The 19,598-nt window shown below is 41.5% G+C and overlaps 1 protein-coding gene across 1 annotated transcript in view; it reads right to left on the bottom strand.

Annotated features, from left to right (window-relative positions):
* The window catches only part of LOC111963075 (nesprin-1-like), a 160,646-nt gene that overhangs the window by 123,360 nt on the left and 17,688 nt on the right, over positions 1-19,598 (bottom strand). Inside the window, 20 exon segments of the mRNA XM_070443308.1 lie at positions 152-310; positions 569-703; positions 929-1,093; positions 1,350-1,508; positions 2,223-2,390; positions 2,612-2,755; positions 3,031-3,183; positions 3,453-3,617; positions 3,947-4,149; positions 4,655-4,751; positions 4,986-5,154; positions 5,604-5,716; positions 5,954-6,118; positions 7,512-7,649; positions 8,943-9,050; positions 10,366-10,475; positions 11,277-11,473; positions 16,199-16,383; positions 16,501-16,593; positions 17,599-17,619. Coding sequence (XP_070299409.1) covers positions 152-310; positions 569-703; positions 929-1,093; positions 1,350-1,508; positions 2,223-2,390; positions 2,612-2,755; positions 3,031-3,183; positions 3,453-3,617; positions 3,947-4,149; positions 4,655-4,751; positions 4,986-5,154; positions 5,604-5,716; positions 5,954-6,118; positions 7,512-7,649; positions 8,943-9,050; positions 10,366-10,475; positions 11,277-11,473; positions 16,199-16,383; positions 16,501-16,593; positions 17,599-17,619 — 2,847 coding nt within the window.

The raw sequence follows: 19,598 nt of genomic DNA, 5'->3' as shown, positions 1-19,598 counted from the left end.
TTCAGGATAGATACCACAGCCATCACTCCTATCAGATCAGGATAGAGACTACAGCCATCACTCCTATCAGATCAGGATAGATACCTCAGCCATCACTCCTATCCGTTCAGGATAGAGACCACAGCCATCAACCTGACACAGCTAGTCTCACCCTGTGTTCCTTGATCAGCCTCTCACTCCCCATGCCAGCCAGGTGTCTGTTCTCTCTGGTCAGCTCTGACTGACACTCCTGCATGGAGACCATTAGCTTGCTCCGTTCCACCTCTACCTTCAGATGCAGCAGGTGGTAGGGAGCCTCTGTCTGGACATCCTGAGAGAGGGGGAAGGAGAGAGGGAGTTAGGAACTCTTTCAGTCTCACTCTTAACCTGAAAATATTATATTACTATACGATAAAAACAAGATGTGACAGTCATATGACTATTCAGGACCGACAAAGTGCACAAGACATTGAAGGGGAATGTGATAAGAATACTTGGATCTTGGAACTGTGAAAATAGAATATTTCTACATTTGCAGGCTTTGAATGATTATGCTAGTACCATACCTTTCTGTCAACATGGCACTAACCTTCCAGTGTTTGTGCAGTTTCCTGACTGTCTCCTGCTGACTCTGCTGCTCCCCCTTAGGCACTATGTCTGTCAGTTCATCACAGGCCTTCAGGAACGCATCGAGGACCTGCCGGTCCAGCTGCCCAAAGAACTCCTGCAAACATTGACAGAGATGTCTCACTGAGATTCTCACAATGTCCACATGACTCCACACCTCCTCCCCTTGTGCTTCTCTACTGAATCCCCAGTCCAGACTAGCCTGGTCCAGATCTGTTGTGCTACACAGCCAAGTCCTATGGTCATTGTCAGATCTGGTTTGTCCAGATAAAATACAGTCTAAATCTATGGTCCTAGCCATGACGCAAGCTCTTGCTCTTACCGTGTGTTTTTTTAGCAGGTCTTCTGGGTTGCCTCTCTCATTTAGAAAAGCCTGAGCGACTTTCAGCACCTTCTCCAGCTCGCCACGGGACTCRTCAAACCTCTTCATTAAGCTGCTGTTGACCTCCACATGATTCCTCCACTCAGTAGACTCCTCGATCATTGCCTRTGATACACAAATACAGACATACTCACAAGCAATTCTCATCACCCATCACACAACTGTCCATCACCCAAGTTATTTTGAATTGATCTGAACTGAACATGCGCTAGAAGGCAGCTACGTCATTCTGTCTTCTTCACATTATTATCCTCTATCAAAGCCCCATGATTGATTGATTGATTGATGTTCTCTCCTTCAATCATTTACTCTATCAAACTGTTACACACAACCCATTAAGTGTTGTGTTATGGTACTGTACCTGTGAGGAGGCCTGGAGGTCGGCGGCTCTCTTCTGCAGCAGGGCCATGTCCAGGTGCTGTAGGGTCTTASTGCTGTCCAGGGTTCTCTGGACACTCTGATGGTTATTCTCTATCACAGTCAGACATTTCTTACAGCTCTGRGTGAAGGTCACCAGCTCCTGGAGAAAGAGGAGGCAGTGAAGTGTGAAGAGACATTGTGTTACTAATAATCAGTGTGGGGGCAGGTAGCCTAGCGTTAGGCAGGTAGCAGTTGAGACCTTTGGGCCAGTAACCAAAAGGTTGCTGGTTTGAATCCAGGTGAAAAATCTGCAGGTGTGCTCTTGAGCAAGGCACTTAACCCTAATTGCTCCTGTAAGTTGCTCTAGATATGAGTGTCTGCTAAATGACTAAAATGTTMAATTCTTGACTTGGACTGAAATAGGTTCTGATTCTAGTTTTGGGTGCTGGTACTGTTTATATTTAGGAGCAGGATCTCCACAATACTTTTGAGCWAATATTCTATAAGAGGAACAGGAGCTCAAGCAGTAGAACATTTGAGGTGCCAGTTTTCAGCTTCGGTGAGCTCTTACCCAAGTCAAACACTGCTAATAATGACATAATGGGTCAACTAAGCAGCATGACGTTCAATTAAAACATAACTTCACAGTTACTACCTGTAGATGATTCATGTCTAAAATGTATCTACAATAGAACAAGTCCGTCTAATATTGTAGTATGAAAGGCAAGTAACAGTAACTCAACCAAATCCAAACTCTAACCATCCTCCATGCAGTTTCCTCTCTCGTTACATTCAACCCCTGACCAACCTGTGTTTAGTTGAATACACTGATTGTAAGTCACTCTGGATAAGAATGTGTGATGTAATTTGTCACCTGGCATTTCTGTTTGAAGTCCCCGTGGGCCTCCGAGTCCCTGGAGCAGGTGATGCGGCTGGCYTTCTCCAGGGCCTGGTAGAACCCTGTGATGTTCTTCTCCATCTCCTCCAGAGCAGGCAGCAGGGACTGGGCATCCCGTAGCAGCGGCAGGGACYGCTCCTTAATCTGACGGGAGGAGSACAGGGGGGAGGAGGTCATGGGGGTAATGCCATCTGGAGAGGACTATACTAAAGAYGGCTGGTCAGAAAGACAATGTGATGACGTGGAAAACTGATAGGATTTGCAAAAAGTCATCAACATATGGGCATTGTCTTTTCTTTTCTTTTTACCCAACTTTCAACCTAAGAATTCAAACAGGAACAGGTGAGATGGAGATGGATGGTCACCTTGCTCATCTCCTCCTTGATAGAAGCCATGACAGCCAGCATGGTAGAGACCTCCTCCGCGGGCGTGTCTTTGATCAGCAGCTGGGCGGTCCGGCTGGCTGTCTTACAGGCTGCCTCCATGGCCGGGACCTTGTTCTTGATGTCCTGGAAGGATGTAGTGAATATAGATCAAACATGGGTACTCTTTTCCTTACTTTTACCAAGGCCCATATTCATAAAGCCGTCTCAGAGTAGCTGCTGATCTAGGATCAGTTTTGTGAATCAAATGACAGGGAGGACCTGATTGTAGAGCAGCACCTCTATTCTGATATGCTTTGTGAATATGTGATTGATAGACATCGTAACACTGTGAGCCAAGCTGAACACTTTATTGAGAATTCCTTCAAGTTTGATAGAAAAGCACTGTGTACGTTCTGTACCTCAACATCTTGAACGAATGTCCTGACGTTCAGGAAGGACACTTGGACAGGGGCAGTCATCTTGTCGTTGGTTGCATCCATGAAGGTTTTGAGAGTAGCGATACAGTCCTGATAGTCCTGCTTCCACTTGTCCACCTCGTCCACTCTAGCATACTGCCATGGAAACAGATGAGCAGGGAATAATAATGATGACAAGCTTTTCTTTATGATTTGAGCTGTGCTTATAAAGTGATGCAGAGATATTTTATGACACCCGAGTTTCACAGCCTAAGAATTGTATCTAGTGGTTAGCCCTGAGGCTGGCTGTAGGCTCCTATGGTATCTAGGAGTCCACAGCCATGTTTCAGGGCCAATCGTGTGGGATGCTTCTTAATAATCATAATCTAGGTGTGCAGAAAACAGGAGATTTTAAACTAATTTACATGTTTGACTTTAACAAACAGCTCCCTCCACCTCCCGTTGAGAATGAGCAGCTGCTGCTTCAAGTCTCTGGAGACGGTCTCATCGCASGTCTCAATCAGGAAGTTCCCTGCATCGTTCATGTCCAGGTGCTGCTGGATCCAGTGAGGAAGGTTCCGGAAGAAGTCCTGGGGGGGGGGGGAAAGAAGAGAAAAACTCAAACTCTACACAATTGATAGCAACAGTTTGTAAGCGTAGAAGATTATTTAAAGGGGCCAACAGTCAGCTTTGATGACGTAGTAGGTGTCTACACAGTAAGGAAGAGTATGTAGGCTCAGCTCTTCACAGGAAATGATGTCCCATAGAGCACATCAATCCAATAAGAAGAAGGGAAAGGGAGGTGAAAATGTAAACTGAGATTATCTTTATTCCATGCCCAAAATGGTCAAAACATCAGCTGTTGACATGGAATAAAGATATGTTTTGGTCTTCCCGATACGTTTAGCCTCATGCTCACCCGTTTGTCATTCTCTGACTGGTTGAGCATCTGCTCTGCGTCCTCCAGCCAGGCCTGCAGTCCGGCCACCGTACTGCTGTACTTCTCCCAGTTAGAGATKACCTCCTCCAGCATGCTMCKSACGCTACGCACCTCCACCGACAGGTTCCTCCACTGGGCCGACGCGTCCGACAGGAACTTACCCACACCCTCCGCTTCCTCAGCTGGAAAGAAACATCATGAAATTAGGTCTCTCTTCAACATAAAATATCATTTTTTTGTGGTTTACTGGGTCACCTCCTAAATTACTCAAGATCTTATTAAAMGAGCCCAGTACAGTGAAGTTTCGAGACCCTTGAATACATAAATCAAGACAGTAAGGAATTTTCATTTGCAGTGTTTCACATTCAAAGACCTACTTACARGTAATTGTCTTTGAGGAGGAATATAGAGTAGTTAGTGAACAGACAGGCACTGTGATGTTATCAGATTTCTTGGATTTTTTGTCAGACCAGTGAACTACTAGTGCACAGTCAATCGAAGGCTAGTGTGGACACCATGTTACCTATTGTTCATCAGTACCAARTTAATCTAGACACCTTTCTTAAAGATCTTAATGCCTAGAATATCAAATCAACAGTTATTTCTGTATGTGTGCCCTCTCTGACAGACAATACAATCAATCAAATTACATCTGAGATAAAACACGGAAAAGAAAAACAATCTTACATGAACCACCAGACTTGACGTAGACATCTGCAGATTGCCTGAGTGCCTTAAATGTTGTCTCATACTGTTCGAAGAACATGTGTCCCTCGATGAAGGTCTGTTGGGAATGATGGTGAGATTAGCATGGAATTATCATGAGGATAGAATTGGAACAATATCCATGGAAATGTTATGGACAGAAATGTACGCTGTCTAAGTCCACAAACTTAGCTTGGTGGTCCCAGATCTGTTTGTGCTGTCTTGCCAGCTCCTATGGTCATTGTCACGCCAAAMTGATCTGGACCACMTGGCTACCTCAAACCAGTAGCAACGAATGAATAGGTCAACTCACAATGTAGCTCTGTAGCAGTAGTTCCACAGAGTCACGGCGGCCATATTTGATGATCCAGGACTTGAGCTTAGACTCAGCCAGGATGAGAAACGCCATCAGACGGTACTTGATCTCCCAGAATTCCAGTTTGATCAGGTGGGCATAAGATGATGTGGACACGTAATTGAATCTGTTGTAAAAAGTTGAAGATCAAACTGATCAATATCCATCTTATTTAAAKGGATACTTTGGGATTTTGTCAATGAAGTCAAGATGAACAAATGGATACCATTTTTATGTCTCTGCAACCAGTATGAAGGAAGATAAGAGTTAATTACGCGAGCCAATTCTAACTAGCATTAGCACAATGACTGGAAGGCTATGGTATCTACTAGCACGCTAACGCTAGTTAGCAACTTCCTTCAAACTACACACGGAGACAAAAAATTGTATGTCATATTTATGTCATAGTTCATGTCATATTTATCCCAGATATGTTTGTGCTGTCTTGTCAACTTATGTTTGTCAAGTCAACGACCATAGGATTTGGCGTACAGCACAAACATATCTGGGATCAGGCTAAAATTGTCCAGACATTAGTGTAAACACTGAGATAGAGTTGACTGATGTAGGACTGACCTTTCGGCCATGTCTTGGAGCTGTTCGGGGGGGACAGGGACCCCGTTTACTGATCTGTCTCGGTGGATCTGCTGGAACGTCTGTTTGTGGGACTCCAAGTTCTTCAGGATCTCCTGCAACACACAAATGCCCATATCCACAGTCAGACACGTGCACATACACAGTAGATAACAAACAATGTGAGTTCTCATTTAGACTCTGGTGCATCAAATATAAAATAGTCAGTTGTTAGCTTTTTTTATTTGATCAACAAAATTACAAATTGTGGGATTTGCAGTATCTTCTTACTAGGCCTACCCAAGGATAGTTTTACACCCATATGGATTACTGGATCTGCTCTTGTTGAATACCTTGTGCTGTTCCAGCTTCCTCTGGATCACATTGGCTGTCTCYTCATGAGCTTGWTGGATGGGAATCTCCTCTCTCAGGGCGATCTCAGCTCGATGCAGCAAGGCTCCGATCACCCCCAGGGGGACAGGCAACGACTTATCCAGATGGATGTGCCAGTCCAGGAGCTAGTATAGGTATATATTACATATCCTAAGTCTTTGAGCAGGTGCTGGATATCAAAATTAATTCAGAAAAATTGGGGAAAAAGAGACTCTGCACACTGCAATCTATGCTTCCATGTGGTTTATTAGTGACACATTTGTTTCAACCACTCAGGTCTTCTTCAGGTCCCCAATCCAAGAGGCAGGTTGGCATTCATTGTCATGAATCTAGCGGTGGAGGCAGCTCTGCAGAGTGGTCACTACCTGGCACAGTCACAACGTCATCAAATCTGATTTTAAACCTAACCTTAACCACACTACGAACACTTATGCCTAACCCTAACTTTAAATTAAGACCAAAAAGCACATTTTTGTCTTCATACATTTTTACAAAATAGACTATTTGAATTTTGCAGCAGGCCTTTCTAGCGGAAATCACTCAGTTTTGCCTCTCGGACAAGATTCATGACAAACCATGTCAACCAGAGTCCAAGACCTGAAATAGACATCCATTACARCCAGAACAGCCAGTACAACCAAGGCATTAGCATGAACCACACTGTTCGAAAAGCAGAGGGTGAGCAAAAATCATCCACTCCAGATCACAGTGGTATTCTGCTCTCAAACAAACTACTAGAGAATAGTCTATCAACTGAACAAAACCCACTCTGTTCGGCTCTCTTCAAAACTCTCCTCCCCTCTTAATGAGCACTCATTCAAAGGCTTGCGCCTTTTTTATGAAAGCTACAATTCTGGGGACCCATTCTTCCTTGCAAGGGCAAATATTAGTCTAACTAATAAACATACAGCAAATTACAAGTCTACAGAACAAAAATAACAATTTCCTATTGACAGGTTATTGTCTATTTATAATGCTCTCTTCGGGCCTGTTTCCCAGACAGAGATAAAGCCTAGTCCTCGACTAAAAAACTAGTTCAATGGAGATTCTCCATAGAGTATGCTTTTTAATCCAGAACTACATTAGGTTTAACCCCGAACTACGGTAGGATTAATCCAGAACTACAGTAGGATTAATCCAGAATTAGCATAGGATTATTCCAGAACTGCAGTTGGATTAATCCAGAACTACAGTAGGATTAATCCAGAACTACAGTAGGATTAATCCAGAACTACAGTAGGATTAATCCAGAACTACAGTAGGATTAATCCAGAACTACAGTAGGATTAATCCAGAACTACAGTAGGATTAATCCAGAACTACAGTAGGATTAATCTGTGTCCGTGAGTCTGGCCCATAGATTATGTGAGGGTGTCAGACAGTGTTACTGCACCCTGTTTGGGATGGTTGTGAAGAAGTCTGGTGGAATATCGATGTACATAAGAGTTGGCTAAAGGACATGCAGTATGGATCAGGCTAGTTGTGCAGGGGTCCACAGACAGTAATACACTGACTCACCGTGCTAGAGACGTGTTCCCACGCCTGCTTGACCAGGGCCTGGTCTACAGACAACTTCCCATCTTTGTGTACCGGCTGCAGCAGTGGCTCTGTCTGCTTCTTCTTTATCTCATACTGCACACGGAAACTCTTGAAGCCCTGAAGCAAAGTAGAAACACGAGTATTAGAGGTGCTACAACCAATGTTCCCTSAAAAACATTTTGGCACTGAGCAAATTTCAGGTCTGCTGAGCGCAAACTTGAACGTTGTGAAAATTCTGTACACCTTCCAGCGTGCGTTTACTGTGAACACTGAGGCTGTAACCGCTATAAGTTACAGTTTTAACAGCTGCCAAGTATGCTACTGTGGCTATTTGATCATAATGTAGGTCTACTAGAGTGGCCTACCATCAAAAACAATGGAGAACATGCATCCCATAACATTGTAACAGTAAAATACTGTMGCTGTTGTACCATTCAGCCAATAGTAGCAGTCAATGTTTGGTGTTTCATGTAGGCCWACATTCCATGAGACTTGAAAAAAACATRCAGGGCTTGACATTAACCTGTTKATCYACTTGTCCTCCAGACAAGGAGGTGRYTGAAAATGTTGTGTTGTTTGATGCAAGAAAACACTTTACAAAATAMAATACCATTATTATAGAGAATCAGACAAATGATGYTGACTTTTTGCCTATTGGCTACTTTCGCTTATTCAAGCCTCTTTCAAAATACAACACTGCCCCTTTATGACAAAAAGAAGCTGTTTACCTGACTCGCTYTTYAAAGATGTCTAGAAATGTGCAAATGTTTTGTGCTCTATTGCTGACTACACATTATCTATAACTGGGCTAATAACTCACTATGCAATAGAATCCTACACCGATGCATTTTGTCTACAACAAATTCTCTTGCATAGTTCGTTTTGTTTCGGAATGTTATATTGAAAGTGGCTAATATTGCGTTGATTGGGTCAACATTGCCACAGTAAAGGGAATTGTTGATAGTGTTAACTAACGGSGGAAAACTCTAGAAAGTTGAGTGAAGTTCAATCTCATGCTTCTCTCTGTGGGCTGATATTTGTTCTACGCGGCAGTCCCCGGGGAGCTGTCATGGGGCTACTGCGCGCCCTCCCGCAACTTAGAGGAAACGTTGGTTACGACCCAAGAACCTTCAAAACAAATAAATGAGGTAGTATATAACACATGAACATAGGGCTGTCAGATATGGGCTRTTCTTAATAGTCTTTCCTTGATTTCTAGTGCCTTCTCTCCACCTCAGCGAGGACATGAGGATACAAGAAATTGTGGAAAGATTATTGAGAAAGAGTCTTGTGGAGTTTTATGGAGCGCTGTCACCTCCCTCTTCACCCCCKGGTGACCTGGTACTTAATCTATCATAATATTAGCCAGCTACATGTAGTTTGAGATGTGGTTATTGGTTACTAGATCACCTGGTACTTGTCGGTGATGTTGCCCTCTGCCCCCTGCACCTGMAGCACGTCTCTCTCCAACTGTTCCAGCCACACCTTCAGCTCCCTCAGAACCTTCCGTTCTTCTCTCTGTAACACGTCATATTCAGGTTATACAATGCATCATCACKCATCCTCTCTCAACCCCAACAGAGTTCCCAATAAACAATATAATGTGAAACTACTCCWTCCAAATTAAATTCCAGTACTACAGCAAGTAAGATTCAAAGAGAAAGTCACAGGAGCGCTGTCTCTGTCAAACATACCTGGAGCATTTGCTCTATATCTTGAGGAACATACTATCCGGGAAAGCAAGCCACATGAAGAGATGCAAACAACACAGAAAGGCATTAGTGGCAGAGAGAGAGAGCAAAAGCAGAGATAAAACAGTACACTGTAGACAGACACTACACTACACAGCACCATGGCATGGATGGACTTACCTGTAGGTTTGTGATAGAGGGTGCAAAAGTTTAAATGTAGCGAAGAAGCAGCTTCAAATGCCACAGGAAAGATAACATAGACAGAGAGATGGAGTGATGGAGTGAGTGGCATGACAGAGAGATGGAGAGATGGAGTGATGGAGAGATGACAGAGAGATGGAGAGATAGAGAGATGGAGTGAGTGGCATGACAAAGAGATGGAGAGATGAAGTGATGGAGAGATGGAGTGATAGAGTGATAACAGAGAGATGGAGAGATAGAGAGATGGAGTAAGTGGCATGACAAAGAGATGAAGTGACAGAGAGAGAGAGAGAGAGAGAGAGTGTATTACATAACACACAATGAGGAAAGTAAGATGATTGATGAGTTCATGCAATGATTTTTTTTAAATAAGAAGAGCTGAAAACACAAATACAATAACAGCTTTTGCACCTACATGTACAAATTACCTCGACTAACCTGTACCCCCACACATTGACATGGTACCGGTACCCCCTGTATATAGCCTCGTTATTGTTATTTTATTGTGTTATTGYTATTGTTATTTTTTTTTTACTTTAGTTTATTTAGTAACTCTATTTATTGAACTGCATTGTTGGTTAAGGGCTTGTGAGTAAGCATTTTACGTTAAGGTTGTTTGGTGCATGTGACAAATAAAATGTGATTTGAATTGATTTGATAAAAGTCCATAAAGCATTGCAACACTAAGGGTGCCGTTATTAGTTAGCCATGTGATGTTGAATATACCGTAGCTAAGTAAAGTACAACAATCATACTGAAAACACAAATACASTAGCAGATACAAGAATACAGTAGAAGATACAAGAATACAGTAGCAGATACAAAAATACAGTAGAAAAACAAGAATACAAACAAAGATTCAAGTACATAAAGCATAAACACAACACTGAGTTTGCCAATACAGTCTTAGACTCAGGACTTCAGTGAATATAGTTAGGTACCTCTTCTTCCTGTCCATCTGTCTCAGAGTGGTGGGGGTTGGGATAGTGCTTGAGGAACTGAGCAACATATGTCATAATGGACTTCTCATCTGGTTTATCTACATCCACATCTGCAGAGGAAGACAGAGAGAGAGAGGCTGGTGTCACTAGTAGCAATAGCAACTCAACACTGACATCAGGGCTATCCATCCAGCCAGAAARCTACAGTCAACTACCAATGAAGTACCATTTATTTATTTGACTAGGCAAGTCAGTTAAGAACAAACTCTTATTTACAATGACAGCCTAGGAACAGTGGGTTAACTGCCTTGTTCAGGGGCAGAACGACAGATTTTTACCTTGTCAGCTCAGGGATTTGAACTTGCAACCTTTCGGTTACTAGTCCAACACTCTAACCACTAGGCTACCCTGCCGCCCCAACCATGTCTGTATGCTCCTTCAGAATAGTTATGTCACTTGTTGTAATTCCCAAATGATGCATTTGATTTGACTTGACATGTGTGCCCTGAAGGAGGATACATTTAGCATTTACTCTGACACTCTGATATCTAGTTATAAATGTTTGCTCTCATCTCCATCTCCGACCTGATAATTACGAAGGGCCATGATGAAAACAGAAAGGTTTATTGCTGCAGAGCTGCTGTCTGCATCCTTATCTCCAGACGTATCAACAACACATTAATGAAATGAAATACCCATAAAAACATGTTTAAAACATTGCGGAATCTTCATCAAAACTTATATTTCATACAGTTCTGTTGGAATTACACAGTTCAAGATAGAAGAGAAGTGGAGATGCATTGTTGCTGCCCTACCAGCCAGAGCAATTGGGAGGAGTGAGGGAGTGTGAGCTTATTTTGACAAAGCAATTTATTTTTCATTATAAATAGATGGGTTGTAGAGGTAGGAACCTTCTGGGTCCAGCAGGCGTGGTATGCCCAGCTCGTTCTCRGCCAATGAGAAGGCTTCCTCCAGGTTCTCCCGGTTGCTCCTCCTCCTCACCACCTCCATGTCCACCAGATCTGGGCGGATGGCATGGACCACAGAGTGGAACGCCACACCGCTACGCCAACTGGCACCAAAGTCCTTTACCTCGATGCCCTGACCACTTGGGACAAGCAGAATAGCACGTTTACAGTGGGGTAGTGGCCGAGCACTGTTGAAATTATAATTCTAAACAAAATACAGACAGTTTGGCTTCCCTTACTCTTGGCTGACAATGGTGGTGGTCAGTCAAGAGTGCACACACACACACACACACACACACACACACACACACACACACACACACACACACACACAGGCAAATAAATCGACCACCCCAGCAGGCTAAGCTGGTTGACAAAATTATGTTGGGTTGTATTGACATCATTTTAACCAGTTTTGCCCACTTAGTTACAGTGGCATAATGTACATACTGCGGTAATAGTTACAGTGGCATAATGTACATACTGGGGTAATAGTTACAGTGGCATAATGTACATACTGGGGTAATAAGTTATGGCATAATGTACATACTGGGGTAAATAGTTACAGTGGCATAATGTACATACTGGCGGTAATAGTTACAGTGGCATAATGTACATACTGGGTATGGGTAATGTTAGTGGCATAATGTACATACTGGGTATAGTTACAGTGGGCATAATGTACATACTGGGGTAATAGTTACAGTGGCATAATGTACATACTGGGTAATAGTTACAGTGGCATAATGTACATATGGGGTAATAGTTAACAGTGGCATAATGTACATACTGGGGTAATAGTTACAGTGGCATAATGTACATACTGGGTAAATAGTTACAGTGGCATAATGTACATACTGGGGTAATAGTTACAGTGGCATAATGTACATACTGGGGTAATAGTTACAGTGGCATAATGTACATACTGGGGTAATAGTTACAGTGGCATAATGTAACATACTGGGGTAATAGTTAAGTGGCATAATGTACATACTGGGTATAGTTACAGTGGCATAATGTACATACTGGGGTAATAGTTACAGTGGCATAATGTACATACTGGGGTAATAGTTACAGTGGCATATGTACATACTGGGTAATAGTTACAGTGGCATAATGTACATACTGGGGTAATAGTTACAGTGGCATAATGTACATACTGGGGTAATAGTTACAGTGGCATAATGTACATACTGGGGTAATAGTTACAGTGGCATAATGTACATACTGGGGTAATAGTTAACATGGCATAATGTACATACTGGGGTAATAGTTACAGTGGCATAATGTACATACTGGGGTAATAGTTACAGTGGCATAATGTACATACTGGGGTAATAGTTACAGTGGCATAATGTACATACTGGGGTAATAGTTACAGTGGCATAATGTACATACTGGGGTAATAGTTAAGCGCATAATGTACATATGGGGTAATAGTTACAGTGGCATAATGTACATACTGGGGTATAGTTACAGGGCATAATGTACTACTGGGGTAATAGTTACAGTGGCATAATGTACATACTGGGTAATAGTTACAGTGGCATAATGTACATACTGGGGTAATAGTTACAGTGGCATAATGTACATACTGGGGTAATAGTTACAGTGGCATAATGTACATAATGGGGTAATAGTTACAGTGGCATAATGTACATACTGGGGTAATAGTTACAGGGGCATAATGTACATACTGGGGTAATAGTTACAGTGGCATAATGTACATACTGGGGTAATAGTTACAGTGGCATAATGTACATACTGGGGTAATAGTTACAGTGGCATAATGTACATACTGGGGTATAGTTACGTGATATGTACATGGGAATAGTTACAGTGCATAATGTACATACTGGGGTAATAGTTACAGGGCATAATGTACATACTGGGTAATAGTTACAGGGCATAATGTACATACTGGGGTAATAGTTACAGGTGGCATAATGTACATACTGGGGTAATAGTTACAGGGCATAATGTACATACTGGGGTAATAGTTAACAGTGGCATAATGTAACATACTGGGGTAATAGTTACAGTGGCATATGTACATACTGGGTATAGTTACAGGGCATAATGTACATACTGGGGTAATAGTTACAGGCATAATGTACATACTGGGGTAATAGTTACAGTGGCATAATGTACATACTGGGGTAATAGTTACAGTGGCATAATGTACATACTGGGGTAATAGTTACAGGGCATAATGTACATACTGGGGTAATAGTTACAGTGGCATAATGTACATACTGAGGTAATAGTTACAGTGGCATAATGTACATACTGGGTAATAGTTACAGTGGCATAATGTACATACTGGGGTAATAGTTACAGTGGCATAATGTACATACTGGGGTAATAGTTACAGTGGCATAATGTACATACTGGGGTAATAGTTACAGTGGCATAATGTACATACTGGGTAATAGTTACAGTGGCATAATGTACATACTGGGGTAATAGTTACAGTGGCATAATGTACATACTGGGTAATAGTTACAGTGGCATAATGTACATACTGGGGTATAGTTACAGTGGCATATGTACATACTGGTATGTACATGCATATGTACATACTGGTAATAGTTACAGTGGCATAATGTACATACTGGGTAATAGTTACAGTGGCATAATGTACATACTGGGGTAATAGTTACAGTGGCATAATGTCATACTGGGGTAATAGTTACAGTGGCATAATGTACATACTGGGGTAATAGTTAAGGGCATAATGTACATACTGGGTATAGTTACAGTGGCATAATGTACATACTGGGGTAATAGTTACAGTGGCATAATGTACTATGGGGTAATAGTTACAGTGGCATAATGTACATACTGGGGTAATAGTTACAGTGGCATAATGTACATACTGGGGAAATAGTTACAGTGGCATAATGTACATACTGGGGTAATAGTTACAGTGGCAATAATGTACATACTGGGGTAATAGTTACAGTGGCATAATGTACATACTGGGGTAATAGTTACAGTGGCATAATGTACATACTGGGTAATAGTTACAGTGGCATAATGTACATACTGGGGTAATAGTTACAGTGGCATAATGTACATACTGGGGTAATAGTTACAGTGGCATAATGTACATACTGGGGTAATAGTTACATGCATAATGTACATACTGGGTATAGTTACAGTGGCATATGTACATACTGGGGTAATAGTACAGTGGCATAATGTACATACTGGGGTAATAGTTACAGTGGCATAATGTACATACTGGGTAATAGTTAAGTGGCATAAGTACTACTGGGGTAATGTTACAGTGCATAATGTACATACTGGGGTAATAGTTACAGTGGCATAATGTACATACTGGGTAATAGTTACAGTGGCATAATGTACATACTGGGGTAATAGTTACAGTGGCATAATGTACATACTGGGTAATAGTTACATGGCATAATGTACATACTGGGGTAATAGTTACAGTGGCATAATGTACATACTGGGGTAATAGTTACAGTGGCATAATGTACATACTGGGTAATAGTTACAGTGGCATAATGTACATACTGGGGTAATAGTTACAGTGCATAATGTACATACTGGGGTAATAGTTACAGTGGCATATGTACATACTGGGGTAATAGTTACAGTGGCATAATGTACATACTGGGGTAATAGTTACAGTGGCATAATGTACATACTGGGGTAATAGTTACAGTGGCATAATGTACATACTGGGTAATAGTTACAGTGGCATAATGTACATACTGGGGTAATAGTTACAGTGGCATTAATGTACATACTGGGGTAATAGTTACAGTGGCATAATGTACATACTGGGGTAATAGTTACAGTGGCATAATGTACATACTGGGGTAATAGTTACAGTGGCATAATGTACATCTGGGTAATAGTTACAGTGGCATAATGTACATACTGGGGTAATAGTTACAGTGGCATAATGTACATACTGGGGTAATAGTTACAGTGGCATAATGTACATACTGGGGTAATAGTTACAGTGGCATAATGTACATACTGGGGTAATATGTTACAGTGGCATAATGTACATACTGGGTAATAGTTACAGTGGCATAATGTACATACTGGGTAATAGTTACAGTGGCATAATGTACATACTGGGTAATAGTTACAGTGGCATAATGTACATACTGGGGTAATAGTTACAGGTGCATAATGTACATCTTGGGGTAATAGTTACAGTGGCATAATGTACATACTGGGGTAATAGTTACAGTGGCATAATGTACATACTGGGGTAATAGTTACAGTGGCATAATGTACATACTGGGTAATAGTTACAGTGGCATAATGTACATACTGGGTAAAGTTACAGTGGCATAATGTACATACTGGGGTAATAGTTACAGTGGGCATAATGTACATACTGGGGTAATAGTTAGGCAGTGGCATAATGTACATACTGGGGTAATAGTTACAGTGGCATAATGTACATACTGGGGTAATAGTTACAGTGGCATAATGTACATACTGGGGTAATAGTTACAGCTGGCATAATGTACATACTGGGGTAATAGTTACAGTGGCCATAATGTACATACTGGGGTAATAGTTCAGTGGCATAATGTACATACTGGGGTAATAGTTACAGTGGCATAATGTACATACTGGGTAATAGTTACAGTGGCATAATGTACATACTGGGGTAATAGTTACAGTGCATAATGTACATACTGGGGTAATAGTTACAGTGGCATAATGTACATACTGGGGTAATAGTTACAGTGGCATAATGTACATACTGGGTTAATACAGTTACAGTGGCATAAATGTACATACTGGGGTAATAGTTACAGTGGCATAATGTACATACTGGGGTAATAGTTACAGTGGCATAATGTACATACTTGGCAGCGGTGCTCTGTACCCATCTGAGGAGGGCCTTCTTGGCGTTGCCCTGGAACTTCTTGGGTACCACCTCCCTCTTCAAGGCGGGACTGCCTGTCTCTGAGTTACTGGCCATGCTGTCCACTGAGGAGGTACTGCTGGACAGGGCCTCCAGGGCTAGCAGGTTACTGGTCAACTCCTCGATCTGACAGAGGGTCAGGAATTAGAGCAAACATTGCTGCGAGTGACCATGGCAACATCCAACAAAAGGGTTCTACCTGGACCCCAATAGTGTTCTCCTGCAGATACAACAACACATTACCTGGAAGTAGAGGATGACAGTCCAAATCAACCCCAGGACAATGGATGGTCGACCGTCTGCTATGTCAGTGGCATGGATGTTGACTAGCTTGATCTGTTCGGAAAGAAAACCCAAATTGAACTGCAATTCAAAACATGTCATAAAATGAACTTTCTGGGAAATGCAGATATATATATATATACATGGGTGCATTCTGAATGAATCTTTAACAAATAAAGGCATTTAGTGATTGAGTGGGGCCACTGCCATAATAATGGAGAATTTATGATTTTCTTTCACAGACATCAACATCAGCTCTAATAAATCAAATCAAAGTTGATTGGTCAAGTACACAGTTTAGCAGATGTTATAGCGGGTGGAGCGAAATGCTTGTGTTASTAGCTCCTGCTGCTTTTGCAACAGCTAATGGGACCCTAATAAAATACCAAATACCAAATACCTAAAAGTGCAGTAAAATGCCAAACTAGTACACAAATATTACATAATAAAAAACTAGAAACAAGAAATCAAGAATGTCAGAACGAATCCAATTAACAACCCAAATAACATTCTGATATTAGGCATTTATAGAGCGGAAGCATGTGAGGCAGAAACAGCTAAGCTCAACTGAGGAAAATGAAAGATGTACCGTTCTCATCAAAAAGGAAGGAGGACCAAGGCACTCTTCATATAATAAGTTAAAATGCCTTTATTTGTATGCCATGTTCAATGGAAACAAAGCTTAAAAACACTGACACGTTCTGGCTGCATGCTCAATTTAACAGGACAGTAACAATGAAGCCAATGTAGTGAAAATCATCACAACAAACTTTGGATCGGCATTGAACTAGTTTCCCCTTTTTTTTCCTCCTTTTTTTTACTACTATTTCACAAAGGTTGGAAGAAGAAGAAGGAAGGAAAAATTTGACTACAAAGTTTGAGTCAAAATACATACAAAATGCATGAAAGTCTTAAAGCACCTGGTTGGTGGCACTACAGTAATCAAGATGCACTATGAGGAAAAGAACGGCTCAACCAAAGAATATCTAGGAATACACACCGTGCATCAAACAAGAGGAATGCATACAGTATATGTGTGTTTTACAGGCAGCCACTGACCGGGGATCCTCGGTACACAGACTGAGGTCAGAGGTCAGGCATGGTGAGAGAGGGTYACAATAAGAGATATGCCTCAGAGAAATACAAACTGAGACAGGRTGTTCCATCCATAGGGCCTTGCATAGATACCTTAATTTATCTACAGTGCCGTGAAAAAGTAGACGCCCCCTTTCTGATTTTCTCTATTTTTGCATATTTTTGATACTGATTGTCATCAGATCTTCAACCAAAACCTAATATTAGATAAAGGGAACCTGAGTTTTTTCCCCCGCCAGATATAAATGGGACCCATCTCATCCAAAAAGGTGACTCAAGTTTGAAAAAAGCACCAGGAAGCACCTGGATGATTGTAACGGCTCTCGTTGGTAGAAGGAAGAGTGGACCAAAGCGCAGCGTGGAAAGTGTTCATGATACTTTATTCAAAAACACTCAAACAAAAATAACAAACGTGAAAACGAAAGTAAACAGTTCTGTCAGGCATGTGTTATAATCAAATATTAGGTACCCTAATACGTAAATAAATGATCAAATTTAAGACGGAGAATAGTATGTTCATTACGGGAGAATCATAACAAAGAACGCGCTTTCTCCACGCTCCACGCTACAGCGAAATGGGAGCCTTAGAAAAACTAAAATTTTTCCAAAACCCAGCCTGAAACTCTTTATAAAGACTGTTGACATCTAGTTGAAAGCCCTAGGAACTGCAATCTGGGAGGTTTTTCGCCTTATAATAAAAGTGACAGCCATTGAAAACAGTGGTAAGCTGAATTTTTTTGGGGGGGATGGTTTGTCCTCAGGGTTTCGCCTGCCATATCAGTTCTGTTATATTCACAGACATTATCTTAACAGTTTTAGAAACTTTAGAGTGTTTTCTATCCAAATCTACAAATCTGCAAATCTACAAATCTGCATATCCTAGCTTCTGGGCCTGAGCAACAGGCAGTTTACTTTGGGCACACCTTTCATCCGGACGTCAAAATACTTCCACCTAGCCCATTGAGGTTTTAAAGCAAGTCATCCAGGTCCTGAGGCTGGAAAACATCCCGAACCATCACACTACCACCACCATACTTGACCGTTGGTATGAGGTTCTAACTGTGGAATGCAGTGTTTGGTTTTCACCAGGCATAATGGGACCCATCTCGTCCAAAAAGTTATACTTCTGACTCATCTGTCCATAGACATTCTTCCAGAGTCTTGTTGACGGCATTGCCCCTATGTAGCTTGTTTCTGGTCACAGGTTTAGGAATGGTTAAAAAAATCACAACACGTACTTGAAATGAACCTTACAAATAGCAGTGTTGGTTGATTTGGAAAGCCATAGTCAGACAAATAATAATATAATACTCGTAGGAAAGGTTTTCATCTTTAGCTCCACAATCTGTGGATAATATTATACGATTAAAAAGGTGCAAAAAATGTTGTAAAACATCACAGCACAATTTAAAACTATATGGCACATGGAAACCAAACGAGGGTGGTCTATGGTGATAGGTGGGATGGGTTGAGAGTGGCCTGAGGGTGGGATTAAAGAGCTTATGATTGGTAATGTTTATTGTTACGTGACTGCTTTATATAGAAGTACCATGTATGTAAATGTGTATGCAAAATGTGTATGCAAAATGTGTATGCATTTTGTATATGTAAAATGTATTTGTAAAATGCATATGTAGCAGAAAAGCTGTAAGAAAACAAAACATATATTTGTGCTCCGAAGAGGGGGGTTAATTAAAAAAATTGAAAAAGAAAATAAATCTTGATGATCATTGTCACGCCCTGACCTTAGAGATCCTTTTTATTCTCTATGTTTGGTTAGGTCAGGGTGTGACTCGGGTGGGAAAGCCTATGTTTTCTATTTCTTTGTTTTTGGCCGTGTGTGGTTCCCAATCAGAGGTAGCTATCGTTGTCTCTGATTGGGGATCACATATAAGTTGTCATTTTCCTTTTTGGGGGGGGGGGGGGGGGTGGGATCTTGTTTTCTGTTAGTGTCTGTGCCTGTA

The sequence above is a fragment of the Salvelinus sp. IW2-2015 genome, linkage group LG4q.2, assembly GCF_002910315.2.
Source record: "Salvelinus sp. IW2-2015 linkage group LG4q.2, ASM291031v2, whole genome shotgun sequence".
Classification (NCBI taxonomy): Eukaryota; Metazoa; Chordata; class Actinopteri; order Salmoniformes; family Salmonidae; genus Salvelinus; species Salvelinus sp. IW2-2015.
The sequence above is the reverse complement of the archived record's forward strand: the minus strand, read 5'-3'. Positions and strand labels throughout refer to the sequence as shown.